This window comes from Channa argus, chromosome 10 (genome assembly GCF_033026475.1).
Source record: "Channa argus isolate prfri chromosome 10, Channa argus male v1.0, whole genome shotgun sequence".
Classification (NCBI taxonomy): domain Eukaryota; kingdom Metazoa; phylum Chordata; class Actinopteri; order Anabantiformes; family Channidae; genus Channa; species Channa argus.
This window is the reverse complement of record NC_090206.1, coordinates 18,766,938-18,782,687: the sequence shown is the minus strand read 5'-3', so window position 1 is coordinate 18,782,687 and position 15,750 is coordinate 18,766,938. Positions and strand designations below refer to the sequence as shown.

Here is a 15,750-nt window from a genome sequence, read left to right as displayed (position 1 = left end):
GTGATAGACTGGCAACCTTTCCAGTGTGCTCCTAATTACGCCATGCATCCTTAAACAAAAGAAGCAGATGTTTAGGAATACAACTAGCAATTTTGTTTTTATTTTCTTGTTACTCTGATGTTTTAGGAATCTAGTGAAGCATGTGTATTTCAATTTGTTGTTTATGTTTAATAAATTACTTAACATTTCTGAACATTAGTCTTTAGCCACATGATTAATGGTCAAACCTCATCTCTAGACCATGTAATTGTCTTTAAAAACAAATGTAATATAATAGTGTTAAAATGAAATTTGGCTTTAATTTAAATGCTCCTGCTCCAAGAAACAGGTTCATGAAAATGTCTTAAAAACTGTGCAAAACTCAGAACATTATGGACAGGAAAAAAGGTGGAATATAAGGATGTAAAAGAACCTGTAGGAGATTTTGCTCTGCACTATTCAGACAACTCAGTAAAACTCCTCCTTAGAACAGGCCCCAGACATGAAACCAAAATTTGAATAAAGATGAGACTTAAGGCTGTAGTGCAAATGAAACCAGATGTTTACTGTCATTGAAATGCTCAGGAGAGTTATTTGCATGTTGTGAGGGAAAACATGGGGATGCAAGGGCAGTTGTAACTGTTAAATTCAAATTTTATAGTAAATTTATTTAAATTTGATAAATCATCTTCAGATGTAGTTTGGATGTAAGTCACATGAAATACCAGGTGAAAATGGGGTTTGGCGTGTTGTATGGGCACTTTTTTACTTCTTTTCTGTCCTGAAAATGGGCACACTCACCGTGCAAACAAAGATTAATAATAATTAATAATTTTATCAAGAAAGATTAACGTTACTTGAAGGCTTTCATAAACGCTTTACAGCAGTGTAGGCTGTGTTGTGTGCTACCTTTCTCAATTTGCAAAGACAGCCATTGAGAAGACTTTGTAACAAGATTAATTTAGACAAATTGATTTGTTTAGACTATGTCTAATTCAGTTACTCAGATGGTATTTGGTGCTGTCCGATGCCACTTCCCCAAAATTAAGCATGATATTGGCGGCGGTGTACATCCTATCTCATTACACAAAGACAAATTATGTAATTTTGAAGTTTATGGCTATGACTAGCAAACATTAGTCTCTAATGTAACTAGAAAACAGTAGTTCTATGGCCTTAAGGGCTAGTGGAAATACTGGTTTGTCTTGCAACTTAGAAGTTTGTTGGAGCTCAGTTGTTCAGTGTAAAAACAGATCTGCAACTTTCTGTACTGTGTTACATGTTTGTATTTCCTATACAGTATATCCTATAAATACAGAATAGATAAAAGTTTAATTATGAAAGCCTCTCTGTTATATGCATACATCAGGGCTTTAGAGAGAGCCCCACAAAACTTTTATTAGGAGCTCTGGTGCACCCTACTGCAACATCTAAAATTTACAAGCCCTTTATTTTGATATTCAGAACAGCATATGGTTTTCTCTCTCTTTTGTCTTAATTGTATCTGCTGTGTTATTTGCAGTCAATCATGAACTGTGTATTGCAACTGCTGTCTATCAGATTTATTAAGTCCATGCTGTGAGTTTTAATAATGACAGTTCTTTTGCATTCTTGTAGGCTGTGTTTTAATTTATCATAATTTATGTTTATATGGCTGATGAATAGATTTCTAAAGTCACATTTTATAAGTTTAGGATGTGATGCAGTTAGTGTGTGTGTCCCTGCCTGTTTAAGTCCCTGTACATAGAATATTGGTAATTAATAATAACTTTGACAATAACTTCAACAAACGACAAACCTTTTTGGGGTTGATTAAACAAATAAGCACTTCATGTGCCAACCTGGTGACTATTGAAGTGTATGTACTACTGTAGGATGGCAATTATACTTTACGTTCTGTGTATTTTGTCAGTATTTCTGTCAGCATTGGCAAGTCCCAGGAAAAATGAACTTCCTTTTGTTACATTCAAAAGATGTGAAGCTAACACTTACTAGCCTGTAGTTGAACTGAGCAGTTCATTAACCTGATAGTTTAATGAAGTTTCCAAGATCAGTCAACAGCACGCTGCATAACAGTCCTCACTGCCAACAATGGCTGGCTCCTTGTAACCCTTTGTTATTATTAGAAGTAATTAAAGTAAAATCTAATTTCCTCCTAAAGTCGTTTTACTGAGGCATCGTGGCTACTGATTTTTATAGTGATCGTTCTATTGAGTGGGTTCAAATGACATCATACAGATGGTTTAGTTAAATTGTTTGGATGTAATGGGCTTTTAAAAACCAGTGGAACAGTAGCCAATTTGAAATAAGGTAGGTCCTTTATTCATCTTGAATGAAAAATTATTTCATATGCCACTTGGTGGCATTTTGTAATAAAACTAAGGCCAATGGCAGGATATGTCTCTCTATGACCTAATGTAATGCTAACATTAATTGTAGTGTGTGATATTAATTTTCTAAGTTATTGTGTGAATATGCATACTGTTATGGTTTTGTGTCCACAAATTGACTCTCAAGTTGTGGGATATTGCTTTGTGTTTTCATTTTTAAGGATCTGCATGGAGTCATAATCATATTTGATTAAGAAGGGACCCAGAGCTAATTTGATTAGGTTATTTAGAGGAATAAGTGTTTGGTAATAAACATTCATTATGATGAAAAAGTTTACTTTAATAAGCAGGAGAAGCCCAGAGGACATGCAAGCTTAATTGTTAGATGTTAAATTGCGTTGTTGCGATGTTGCCAAGATAATGGGCAAGGAAAGACCCTCAAGTCAAGGCAATTAACCAAGCAGTGGTTTGATTGTTGTTAAATTGATTAGAAAATGTTTAAGTACTCCATTTTAAAAATTAGCTATTGTTTCACATGGTTTTAGACTGTTGGAAAATGCTGGGCTTAATTAATGATACGTACTCTCTGAGTAAGAAATGGCAAAAGTTGTTTCTCAGGTCAAATTCTCAGCTTTACAGTCAAACCTAAGAGGTCCTTCTGTATAGTACAGAAAACGGCCATTAACGACCGTTAAACAGATACCTTGACAGGCAGAACACACATGAAGCCTGCCCTAAGAGAATGACGTTTTGTTTTCTGTGTCGCTCAGCTTTATCTACCAACTGTTGATCAGTTGTTGCAGACAAAACTAGTGATAGATAAGGCAGTTTGTGTCTGCTCTGTGTTGCCCAGAGCGACAGCTGATGAAGATGCACAGAGGGAGGTGCAGGTTAGAGCCAATCTGTTTGCTCACCCCAGCATCAGTAGTTTCCTGATTAGAATAGTGGAGAAATCCGCGGCTGGAGGCAGTCTTTATGGCCATCACCACCCCACATCTCCCAACTCATTAGTATTTCACAGCCTAGCACCACAGCATATGGCAGTGTTGCTACTGCTTCCCATTTGAGGTGTGTTTCAAATGACTGTCCCTTGCTGAGCCACAAGCCTTTGGCAGTAGCCTGTCTTATTGTATCTGAGATGAAGATAAACATCTGTAGTAAAGAGAAGTTGTGCCATTATTTTTAATTTGCGCTATTTGTAACATTTTCTAAGGATGATTTTTGTTTGAACGCAAACAGATTATTGAAAAGTTTGGGCCTTTTTTGACAGAAATGAATGAATAAGAAATATTTTGGTTGGACCACTGTCACTGGAAGAGATGCTCATTAGAACAAATATCAAGAGCTAAAATAACCTTTTTGAATAAAAGTTACTTATTACACACTGTATATGGTTGTGGGATTATAAGCACTACACCTTTCATTGTTTTTAGTATTCCTTGGGTACGTGTCATAAAGTGCCTTTGCATGGGATGTTCATTCTTAAACATTCTTTAATGTTAATGTATTCACATTAACATACATCCAGATACTATTATTTTGAAACATCAAATATTGTCACATTCTACACATGTACAGTATCCAGGATATGCTCGTATCCCCATAAAAAACATTTAGGTAATGCCAATGGGTTAAGGTTAGTTGTTATGTTGAAACATTTAGCACGTTTCTTATAGTGTCTGCAGTGAATGCAAGTATGAACGAACTCATGGACATTTGGTTTCTGATTGGACAATGAGACCGTATCCAGTAGACACTGTACATGTGAACGCACTTCTGATGGGGAACTTACTGTGCACTGTGCGGGTGTTGCCATTTTCTGTTGGATCTTGTTTTTCATACTGTGCCCTCCCTCCAACAGAACATACACATAAAAACATTGGCTGATGATATGGTAAGGTGCTTGGTTTAATTTGTGTTTGACTGCTTTTGTTTTTACACCATCCCATGTGTTGCCATAATGGCACAAGACTTCTAACTGAAATATGTGGATGGATCAAATATGCCAGAAACAAACAATTTCCATACCTATTTTAGCACTACACAAAAAAGACACGTTTACACGTAGCATACCTACATTTATACTTGTGTCACATTGGCTTGTTGTGGTATTGCTCTATAATTTCCTGTAAATAAGATTAATGGTGTAAATATTGAGCACTACACTGTCTATTAGCTTATTTTATTCATTATTAATAAAACTTAGCTCATAGCATTTAGACATTTGTGAGCAACTCATATCATTTACTGCAGAATTATCAGTTACTGATTAGATGTTTCTCTGTAAGGCTTTTTAAAAATACCCTTACTTAACAAATTGTCAGACTGATTGATTCTTTAACGCTCACAGTATTTCTCTAGTCAGGGTGTGCAATGCAGTGTAAACTTTTTTCTTAGGTTACAGTTTTTGATCCATCCAGTAATATCTCAGATTGACAGTAATTGGCATCATGCATCTCATTACACTGTCTCATTTTTCTGTTCATAATTCATCCAGCATGTCATCCCTGTTCTGTTTTACTAAATATAACTAACAGTTGCATGTGTTTGATGTACATTTTCTGCTTATTACATTGAACGTTACTAAAATGCATTCATCAGAACAGTATCAATGGATTTAACAAGTAAACCCAACTGACCCTCAGATTAAGTTATACATTTTTGCATGCTGAAACAATTTCAATGACATAAGCCCAAACTAGGTAATCATTTTGGTATGGTGGTAAGTAAAGTTTGGTAAGTTTAGCCTATGTCAAAAACAGCCGTTTTCTCTATTAGTGTTTTGCTTGTGTCTGTTGTTGACTAGACCTGATTTTTATTTTTAAATGTCTTCACAAATGTCTTTTTGTGTATTTTCTCATTTAATTACCTAGATTTAAAAAATTTCTAGAGAAGCATTTTGAGGTCAAATAAATATAGAATAACCATATAGCAGTTTTGCTTTTCATTGTTTGAAGCCTAAAGTGTCTGGAATAGACAATAGTTTTTTTTGTTTGTTCAATAAGACCCAGTGTGAACTATTGCAACAACTATTGCATGAAAAGCAATGTCAGTGACCTGACATTTGATTAGCAATATATTTTCTTTTTAGCAAACCCATTTTTTATTTTTTTTTGTATTAAAAAATCTGCAGTAATCAAACTTTAATTCCTATACTTGACCTTGACCATTAATAACAGTATATTAAAATCTGAAACACTTTATTTTCTTTCAGCGTGATCGTATTACCAGTTTCAGGAAAACAGGAACGAAGAAGGAGAAGCTCCTTATACAACACCCAACAGATCCCAATTCTACCCAGGCTGAACTCCCTGTTCCTCAGCCCCTTTTTGACGACCGCTCCATGAATCTTTCGGAAAAGGAGATTATTGACCTCTTTGAGAAGATGATGGTGAGCGTCGTATTTCTTTTCTGGTGTTTTCCCCTGCACAGAGTAAATTGTGGCTGACACAATTGTTTTTTTTTTTTCTTTAATTCTATTTATTACAGCTGCCATAGAATAATATTCAGTGAGCATTATATAATAATAATAATATAATTTATAAATCTGTGCAAAGTGGCACAGAGGCACACGAGTAGAGCAACAAAGGTACTGTTATGACGTGGTGAGTTTGACAAGCCAGAAAGTTAAGTTTGAAATTTCCCTTTTTTTTTTTTTTTTTTACTTTACTGCTGAGTTCTTATTTTGAACAAAGCTTTGCCGGGCTTGTAAAGTTTTATGCAACCTCTTAAAACTTGTCATTGTCTATATACTCTGTACTGATAACATTTTCTTATCAAGTTATTATGGGTGACTGTTCTCATGTGTACAAGTTCAAAGAAATTTATTGCAGCATTAGACCCGAGTTCACAATTTTCATTTTCAATTTTCAACTTACACTATTCAAGATCCATTGGTACTAGTCTTCTTATTTCTGCATATGCAAACAAAATCCAGATAGTGTGCCTGTAATTTCTTACTCAAATATACATTTTTTTTTTACTTATTTTTGTCCTTTCGGCTAATCCTGGGGGGTCCCCACAGCAGATCATTGTCCGCATGTTGATTTGGCCCTTTCTGACGCAACCCTCCCCAAATTTGGGGGAGGCAATGCACAGCTGGGGATGGGAATGGGCTGTTGGGGGTTCAGTGTCTTTTTTACTCACACATACATATAATAGTAGAAATGCATTTAACATTAAGATATTAAGCTTTCGTTAAGCAGGGCTCCACCAAGTGTTCCCTAGGCCAATGTTGGAAGAAAACCAAAACTTAGAAATTCACTTCACACTCATCTGTGGGGTCAAAGCTCTGTCACACTTGTGATTTTCTTCACTGGAATGCATTTTTGTCCTTATGTACTGCAGGATTGAAATCTAACAAAAAGCTTTCAGCCCATCTCTTTGAAGTGAGGAGAAGAATTACTCTGGCTTCATTGCATAGGTTGTGTGTACTATTGCGGATAATGTCTCTGAGTGTGTATGTGTGTGGTACAGTGCCTGCCTTTCCTTTTTTCTCATACAATGGTCTTTATTGCCAGGGCTAGAGAAATGCGACCAGGGCTCTTGGTTTTCATCAGGCTACTGCTCACTGTTTTCTTGCCTGGGTGCTCATCCCTGTCACTCAGTTCACCTCTCAATTACTATGTTTGTGTTCACAGCAGCGTGACATTAAACCCAGGTTTCAATTTGTTCAGTGACAGACAACGCAGAAGGCATGTTTGCTGATTTGACATTTGACATGACTTGACACTTGGGTTAGGATGTGTAATTACATTAATGAAAACCAAAAAGGAAAGTGTTATTTACTTATTTACTTTTGAAGCCACTACTATTTGCTCTCATATACTGTAAACTTTTCTGCTTAGATGTGGCAAACCCAAAATTGACAGCAGCAGATAGTTTCCTTTTGATTCTAGTAGCTTCTCTTAAGCGTTTTTCTTTCTGTCACCTCTCTACACATTTATATCATGCACACACATACATTTTAGTTTGTCTCTTTATCTTTGCACCCATTTTGTTATTTATTGTCTTTATATGCTACATCCTTAGATGTGTAGCTGGCTTCAAATGAAGGGATGACCCATGCCACATTAGTGAGACCACCTACTGTGCATTAATGAATAGGAGAAGGTAAAAATATTTTTTCCCTGGAAAATGGTTTACACACTACACTGTATATGTCAAAGCCTAAATAGCACATGGCCCATTACTGAAAGGTCATCAAAGGGATCTGGGACACACTCTTACAGTGGGAAGGAAAACTAAAATAAACTCTTTTTGTGAAGCTACCCACTGAAAGCAGAAGCATATTTAAAAAATTAGAGGGAAAGTTAAAATGCTTAAAAAAAAAAATTTACTTTCTGCACCGCCTTTTAATATGGTGTAGTAAATGACTTTACTGAGGAAATCCAACAACAAGACACGCCAAGAAGTGCACAGCTGGAATTCAAAGCTCCTTATCAAAATGCACAGCATTAAATCTGTTGATGGAATATCTGGTATTGGCTTCTCACTAAGCAGGAAATTGTTGCAATAGCAAACTCCAAACCAAGAGCCACAACCTTGAAACACAGCGTCACACAAGTATTTAGTAAACTGTGAAATCTATGCTACATCTTAATTTATCAAAACCTTCATTCACTGTCAGCATCAGTCCTTTTTTATAAAATTAGCATAAGTTGGTGAGATGTTTGGAGAGGCTAGGTGCATTCATTCAGACAATATTTCTGATTGTGTTAATTTTCTGTCAGTAGGTTATTCAGTACTTCAGTCCTCTGTTAATATGGCCATTAGGAGTCATGATATTATTACCTAGATGACACTTTTACTTGTCTCTGAGCACAGAAACCTCAACATTGCATCACTAGTTAGAATCGATTTAATTTGATTCCAGTGCTAATTTGTCTCTGTTACCATTCCTTAGAGAGTGTACTCTCATTGTAGTGTATGGTATTGAGGTGCTCGCAGAGATAGAGGACCAGTGCAAGATGAATGTCACATTGCAGTGGTGTTTTGGCTTGTTTGAGGTTTTATGTGTCTTTCTGTGTGCCATTGTCAGGATGAACACTCCTAGTAATAAGCTCCTATGTGATCCCTCAGCAGTTACACTGTGCACCAGGACATTAAAACAAACCCGCAGGAGAGTTACTGCATGTGCCCTTACACACTCTTGGATCAGCCGAGAGGGCAGTGGACGAAATAATCCATTTGTCACAGTTGAGACTAAACATTTTTAGACATCTTCTACTTTTCTTAGATCACTCTTCCCCATAGTGTGAACTCTTGACATCCATTTCAGCACCAGACATGTTTGATTTATGTACTGTACAGGGAAGTCCCTAAGCAGCAGGACAATGACATAGTTGTGTTGTATTTTCTCTTTAGTGTGTACCTTAGATTTTAAGTGAAATGACTATGAAGTTAAAGACATATAGATTTAGAGCTAGAGATCGATAGAGGGATAGAGAGAGAGAGAGAGACATAACTAACATTTGCTAGCAAACGTTTTGCATTTAATGACTGTCTGAAATCGTGGACTTAGCAGATGCTCAGTACTTCTCCTGGTGATGTGGTGCCAGGCCTGTAATGTGGCCATCTTCACTTATTGTTTGTTTTTAGGCCTGGCCTTTAGTGAGTATAACACCTGCTCATTTGGATCAAGGTGGCTGACTTGGCCAGTCAAAAACATTACACTGTTTGGCTCCTAGCACCTCCTAGGTTGGAGCCAAACCTATTAGGTTTGACTACTGTTTGCTCTTGTATCTGACTGTTGCAGGGCATGCTACATAACCCCCAACGACTATTGTTCACTTTCAACTGTGAACCTTAGTTGTGTCCTTTGCCTTCACTCTTTTTTCTCGTTTTCTGTCCGCTTTTTTGATGCCAATCGCCAAATAGAGACAAAAATGTGCCAAATTAAAGTTTGTAAGTTTTATTTTTTGGCTTTATTCAACAGTGTGTTTCGATTTTACTATGTGTAGCCTGTGTTGTACAGTAGTTCACTTCAAAGACAGTGTCTTAAAATTCCTGTCCACGGTACTTTATTCTCCACATGTTGCAGAATGATTTTATTTTAGGCAAAAGCAAGACATGCTGAGACTGATTAGCATAAGAAAATTCTTAGAAGAGCTTTCTGGGCTGACATGAGACAACAAGATATAAAAGATATTTCTTTGACTCTGCCGTCCGTGATGGAAGAACAAATCTCACCATTTCATATACACCAGTAGCATATTTGAAGATATCCTGGGATATTTATAATGTGGCCTGTTAGGATGTAATTGATTAAAAAAAAAAGTCAATCATTATTTTGGGGTCAAAAGATGGAGGGTTCTATTCCTCTAGTTTGTCACCTAAGCTTCTTGCATGCCTGGTCCTTCTAAAACTCCTACAACATACTCACTATTATTTTTACTGAATGCCAAGTAGGCAGATAAACTAGCAAGGTTCAAAGATTAATTAAAAATTTGCTGGTTTCCTTGGTTAAAAAAACAAACTGCAAAAGTTTAAGCTGCATTGTTTTTCTCCCGGTTCCACAGAAAGGATGTTAATGGTTTTTTCGTTCTGAGGCCATTTACTAGGCGAAATGTCGTTGGAAGAATTTAGGTCATGGTGCCCCTGGATGGGATTCCAGCCCCTGCTTCACTGGCAAATGAAGCAAAAAAATTGAATTTGATTACTTGTGATAAGAGATTTAAGCTATTCCATTTTGTTCTTATTTAGTAGTGACACAGTTTATTAGGGATTTTCTTTTATTAACCTAGACATAGGGCAATCAGATTACCCATACCCCAGGACAAATCGTTTTCCAGCAGAGGGCAGCATGGCTCCACAACCTGAAGTTCACAATCCTAAAACCCTGAGGAGAATTTTTTATTTTTTTATCTCTGTTCATTCTAGCCATCTCTTTGTGAGAGAGTGCTTCTGATAAACATCCCCCTCCATTCTAATCATCATGTCATTCCCTAGCTTTTAGTGCTCTGTCCGGCCTTCGCTCCATCCCCTGATGTCTCTCACATGAAAGACCTCTTTTGTGATGCAGAATTAAAGTAGCACAAAGATAATACTCCCAATAACACGCACATACTGCCTATCCAGCCTATCTGATGTGATTGCATGGCCTCAATAAAAGCAGTGTTGTTTGATTTTGTGCTCTTGTTGATTTGGGGTGTATAGTTTATCCTGTAGCCTTTCTACTTTCGTTTCACTAATTATTACTTTTTATTTCTTGTTGCTGTACCTTCTAATTTTGACGGACGCAGATGCAAAAGAAATGTACAGTTGGTTGAAAAAGTTTGCATCTGCTTGTGTTGAAATTAGTTCTCACATTAGTTCACATTCAGCTACAGTAATACAAATGTTGAAGAAATAATAAATGGTTAAGCAGTGTATATAACATCTAGCAAATAATTAAAATTATGTTAGCCCTCGATAAACCCTCTATGTTGTTAACATTCTGATCTTACAGATTAAAATTAACACTTGATGAGTGACACCAGGTGTGTTAAATTGGGCTTGCACTTAACATTGTCAAATGGATAGATTGCCAGGCGCAGTCTCTAGCTGTTCGCTGAGAGCAACAAAAACAATAGGATAAGAAAAACAGCTTACAGCCTACATGAAAATGAAAATGGTAAACCTTAATAAAGCTGAAGAGGGATTTAAAAATATTTCAGTGTTTAGGGATACCAGTACCAACTTTGAAGACCATAATCCAGAAAGAAACTTGGACACACTTTTCCAAAAAAGAAAAGAAATATGAAGAAAAAATGAAATGAAGAAAAATTACTTGAAAGAGGTGCTAGGAAACTAGCTTGAGAGCTATAGGAATCCAAAACAGCTATGGACCTGACAGAGTTCTCAGAGGCAACTGGAATAAAAGTGAACATCAAGCAGAGTTTGTAAGTCTGGATTGTTTAGGAGAAAAGCATACAGAAAAGATTGCGTACTTCTAAACATAAGATAGCATGCTTGAAGTTAGCTAGGGAGTATGTAAACCAAATTAATGGGAACAAGATTATGTCATTTAATGAAACAAAAGTTGAATTTTTGATTTTAATTTGCACATGGATATCTGGCAAGGAAAAATCTGTGAAGAGAAACGCCATTCCCACAGCTAAACATGGTGGTGGCTCGCAGATGTTTTGGGTGTGTATGTCTGCATCTGGCATTGGAGCTGCATATAAAGTGGAAGTAAGAATGAATTCACCCCAATATTAGAAAATTTTAAAGCAAAGCCTCCTACCATCAGCTAAAAAATATTAAAGTGAATGTTTTACCGTGGTTATTCAAATGTTCATAGTTAAATATCATTGAAAACTTGCGGCTAAATTTTATGAAGCCTTCATACGGCAGACAAGCAAGCAGTCTGGAAGACATGGAATAATTATGCCATAAAGAGTGGCCTAAAATTACACCTGAACATCTCCTCCTCAAACCTGTTTTGGGTACCCTCTGAATGCTTCTCAGATGTTGAAGTTTAAAAAGGCAAAGGGAGGACATCCGAAGTATTATGGAATATTTCATAAAGGGGACTGCAAACTTTTGCAATCATATTTTTATTTCACTACAACATTCTTTTTATACACTCCTTGAGAATTTTTATTTCTGATAATGAAGGAACTTTTGTACTAGCTGAATGTGGATTAAATATTATGATGACGAAAAGCATTTTTTGTCATTTCAAAGTATGGGGTTTTCCACTTACACGATCTGCTATAAAAGGCTTGTAGTGGCAGTGGAATTATAAATATTTGTAGATCTGAATATTTATTCTTGGTAGTAAAACTGGTACAATAAATGACATGGTTCAAAGTTGGAGGATTTGATATGAAGTTAATGTTTTATGTTCTGTTAGATTTAACTTTACAACTTCAGCATTTATACTACATGCTAAGTGAAAAATGTTTCCCAGCATTGCCGTTTGACGAAGCCTGTGTGATAAAGCATGCATTGCTCAGACACTCCAATCCATATTTTGTTTTTTAAATTTCACTCTCTGTTTTACCCAGTACCCAGTGTCCATCATTACTGCACTTTAACATTTTTTTTAATGTCTGTATCTAGGAGGACATGAACCTCAACGAGGAACGCAAAGCTCCTCTCCGTGGAAAGGACTTAAGTACCAAACGTGAGATGGTGGTCCAGTACATCTCAGCCACTGCCAAATCGGTAAGTGAGAGAATAAACCTAAGTGCTTATCTTTATAAACTGAAGTCTACTTTATAATTGTAGTGGTTGGCTTAAAGAATCATGATACCCCACACACATCTTCAGAATTGGTGTAAACTGATGCTTTTCTTTGTGGCTTGCTTTGTCATCCATTCTTGTGCACTTTCCCTTTTGTTGTTGTCCGTCTCTCTCCAGCCTTGATGCTCAAGTCCCACATCTTTAAATGCAATTTTCCCTATAAATTACAGTTATTCACTCATTCAATGCTAGGTGGATGGTCAGCACTTGTCCTATCATGTACTTGCATGAAGCTGTCAGTTGTTAAGTTGCATGGGAGTCATGTAGCCGGGTGGTGGGTGCATCTTTTCTCAATGTTTTGTTAAGGGATAAATTGTTTGGTCAACCTCTTGATTTAGCAGCAGTGTGACAGTGAAGAAGCACAACCACCTAATAGAGACATGAGAGCATTTATGTGGCATATTATTAATATGCCGCATTATTACTAGCTTCAGCATGATTTTTGGATGCTATCAGATGATTTGTGTTATACTTTTTGGTATCATATGCTCCATCTTAAAATTTAATTAACTGAGGTTAATGCAAAGTGGGCTTTTGCTGCTCATTCTTGTAGAGTGATTAGCATTGGCATTCCTCTTTACTTAAAACCAAAAACAACAGAAAAAGTAGGTTTTGATGGTAATCCAAGAATGTCTAGCAAATTTACATATCCTATTTTGACATTGTGACCAACCTTGTAAAGTGAGATTCATGTTGGCATAGGAAAGGCAGGGAGAAAAAGTGATTCCTGCCCCCATTTCACCCCAAACTTTGTAGCTCTCTCTTGACATTATCATTTATTACCTTCCTCATTGTTATGGTAATTAACTGGCATTATTGATAATGATGATTATCCGAGATGATTGAATTCTTCGCAGACCCATTATGCTTTGTGAGCACAGATATTTTATTCAAATGAATAACGTCTCTGTAGTCAAAGGACAGAGGACAAAATGTGATGTCTGTTAGCGCCCCGCTGCCACATTTAATAGAACTTGAGAATGGGGATGGTTCACTGTAATGATGGACTGTATCTGTGCATACAAGGATTCATGCAAGTATGCATACAGTTATGCTTCCACACACTGTCAGATGAATAAGGACAAAATGCATAAAAATAACTCTAATTTTATGGTTTTGGGAAAAATGTGTTATTGTAATGTAATGACACTATTATGCTTCCAGATGTCCTTTGCAGTGGGATATATACACAGAAAATATTGTGTAACTGTGAGAGAACATTTAATTCATTGTCAACAAACAATCAAGATAACCTGTATCCTCTGTTATCTCCCCTGTTTAAACAAAAGTGAAAACGATATTTTCATTTGTTTTAAAATATGACAGCGAACCTTATTCTATATGTTTTAAATGCTGACAGCCAAGCTGGTATTATGTGGACCCTCCAGATAGACGTAAGAAGAAAGAAGTAGGTAGGTAAATAGACGGGGATGAGCTCTTCCTGAGGGCTACTGTTGCTGATGATTATGTAGTATGGGTTAAATAAGAATACGTTACACAGAAATTGTAATGTAAATGTCATGAATCTAGGATTGGTGTATTTTGGATATTTTGGTGTGTATCAGTTTTGCTTTGGTGCCTTTTTGTTTAATGCAACTCTTTTTTTGGATAAAAATGCCTGCTTTTGTTGTATGACAGTTTTGGGGATTTGGAGTGATTTCACATGATTTCATCTCAGATTTCTTGTTTATTTTTTATGGACTCCAATACAAAATCCGAGAATATACATTTGTAACTTTGTTGCAAAAGCAACATGTTCTTTTGTTTCAGCCATATAAATAAAAGCTGGAGATTGTATGATGTAACCAGCCTCCCCACATCTACACCAATACTAAATTAAGACTTGCACATCCCTCTTTTTATATTGACCTACAGCTAATGCAGAATATTTCTGCTTAAATGTTTGAATCCGTAACTATACTGGAGCTAACTATTTTGTGTGACCTTTTCTCATTTGTCTCTGGAGACCTGCTTAAATTAACATATATTGTAATGCCCCACAGAAAGCAATCTTACTTTTTCAGAAGAGGAAAAAAAATTGGAAACTTGAACTCAAGAGATTTAGTTGCTTGAGGTTTCCTTCATAACATACACATGTTGATCTAGCACTGAATGGCTTCCAATGATAACTAATATGAGAAAAGGGTGATTATTACTTTGTTTACTCATGTAAAATGTTTTTCAAATGAAAGTCAAAGCCTTTTCCCATTCCTCCCTCGTGAATTGCCATCTCTCCACTAGTCTATCACCAGGCAAGATTGAGAACACTCCCATCTATACTCTACCAGGGTGCCTCAGCAGGAGTCTAGCAAATTGCCCCCAACACAAAATGGAATGTCTTTTTGAGGGAGAATTCTACATTGACCCTGTTCATTTGAATATGAGCTGGGTTTTGGTGGTACCCAGCTTTTGCAGTAGTATGTCTGTGGATGTCCATTACCATTACCTTTGCATGGACTGCTGTCTTTCTCTCTCACCATTTCTTGTTCTTTTTCTTTTCTATAAATATGTGAACATCATTAAAACTGCCCAAATGACCTTTGCACCAATGTAATTACTTCTCTCAGATCAACTTTATCTACAGTCTATATCTTCTTGTTTATTTTAAATGTGCTGTGTCTTGCATGCAGGAAAGGTGTGAATACAGGGTCTTGTATTGGAGATTGTTTAATATTAGTTAAATTCAAATGATGCTTGTTTGATGTGAGAGTCAATGTGTCACCTTGATCTTCTAATAGAATCTGACAATTGCTCAGATAATACTTTATTCCTAAACTGATGTGCGTTTGTTCCATTAGTGCAGTGTATGTTTGTGTGTGCATATATACAATCATGGAAAAGGGGGTAATTGTTGTATGTATGGAGGACTAAATCTGTTTTTCATCCTTAGTTATACTGTACCAAATGAGATGCCCAGTATGATTAATACCTAAATAATACTTAAGTTACTGGTTGGTTGGGCTCTAAACCAAGTGCAGGTTTGCATTGTGTTTAATTTAGAAGAAGGTGCCACATTAAATTCACAACACAAACATGTTCATGTTGCTGCCCCCCTTTAAGCTCCTACCTGGCTCCTTTCTGTGTACCCTTAAGATATTGTCTGTAATTTTTGTCGTGTTGCTCAAGAACAAGACTCAAAAATATGTATCTAATATTTTATAGGCACCAACATCTGTGGAAAATAAGTTCTAAGTTATGTCTGGAGGACTTA

The 15,750-nt window shown here is 36.4% G+C and overlaps 1 protein-coding gene across 8 annotated transcripts in view; it reads left to right on the top strand.

The window, feature by feature from the left end:
* The window catches only part of diaph2 (diaphanous-related formin 2), a 352,014-nt gene that overhangs the window by 12,051 nt on the left and 324,213 nt on the right, over positions 1 to 15,750 (top strand). For 7 of the 8 annotated variants that reach the window (XM_067517868.1, XM_067517862.1, XM_067517864.1 and 4 more), the window contains 3 exons: positions 4,171 to 4,203; positions 5,524 to 5,700; positions 12,357 to 12,461. In XM_067517868.1, coding sequence (XP_067373969.1) covers positions 4,171 to 4,203; positions 5,524 to 5,700; positions 12,357 to 12,461 — 315 coding nt within the window. The remainder of the gene's footprint in view (positions 1 to 4,170; positions 4,204 to 5,523; positions 5,701 to 12,356; positions 12,462 to 15,750) is intronic. The other variant, XM_067517865.1, reaches the window with a different exon arrangement.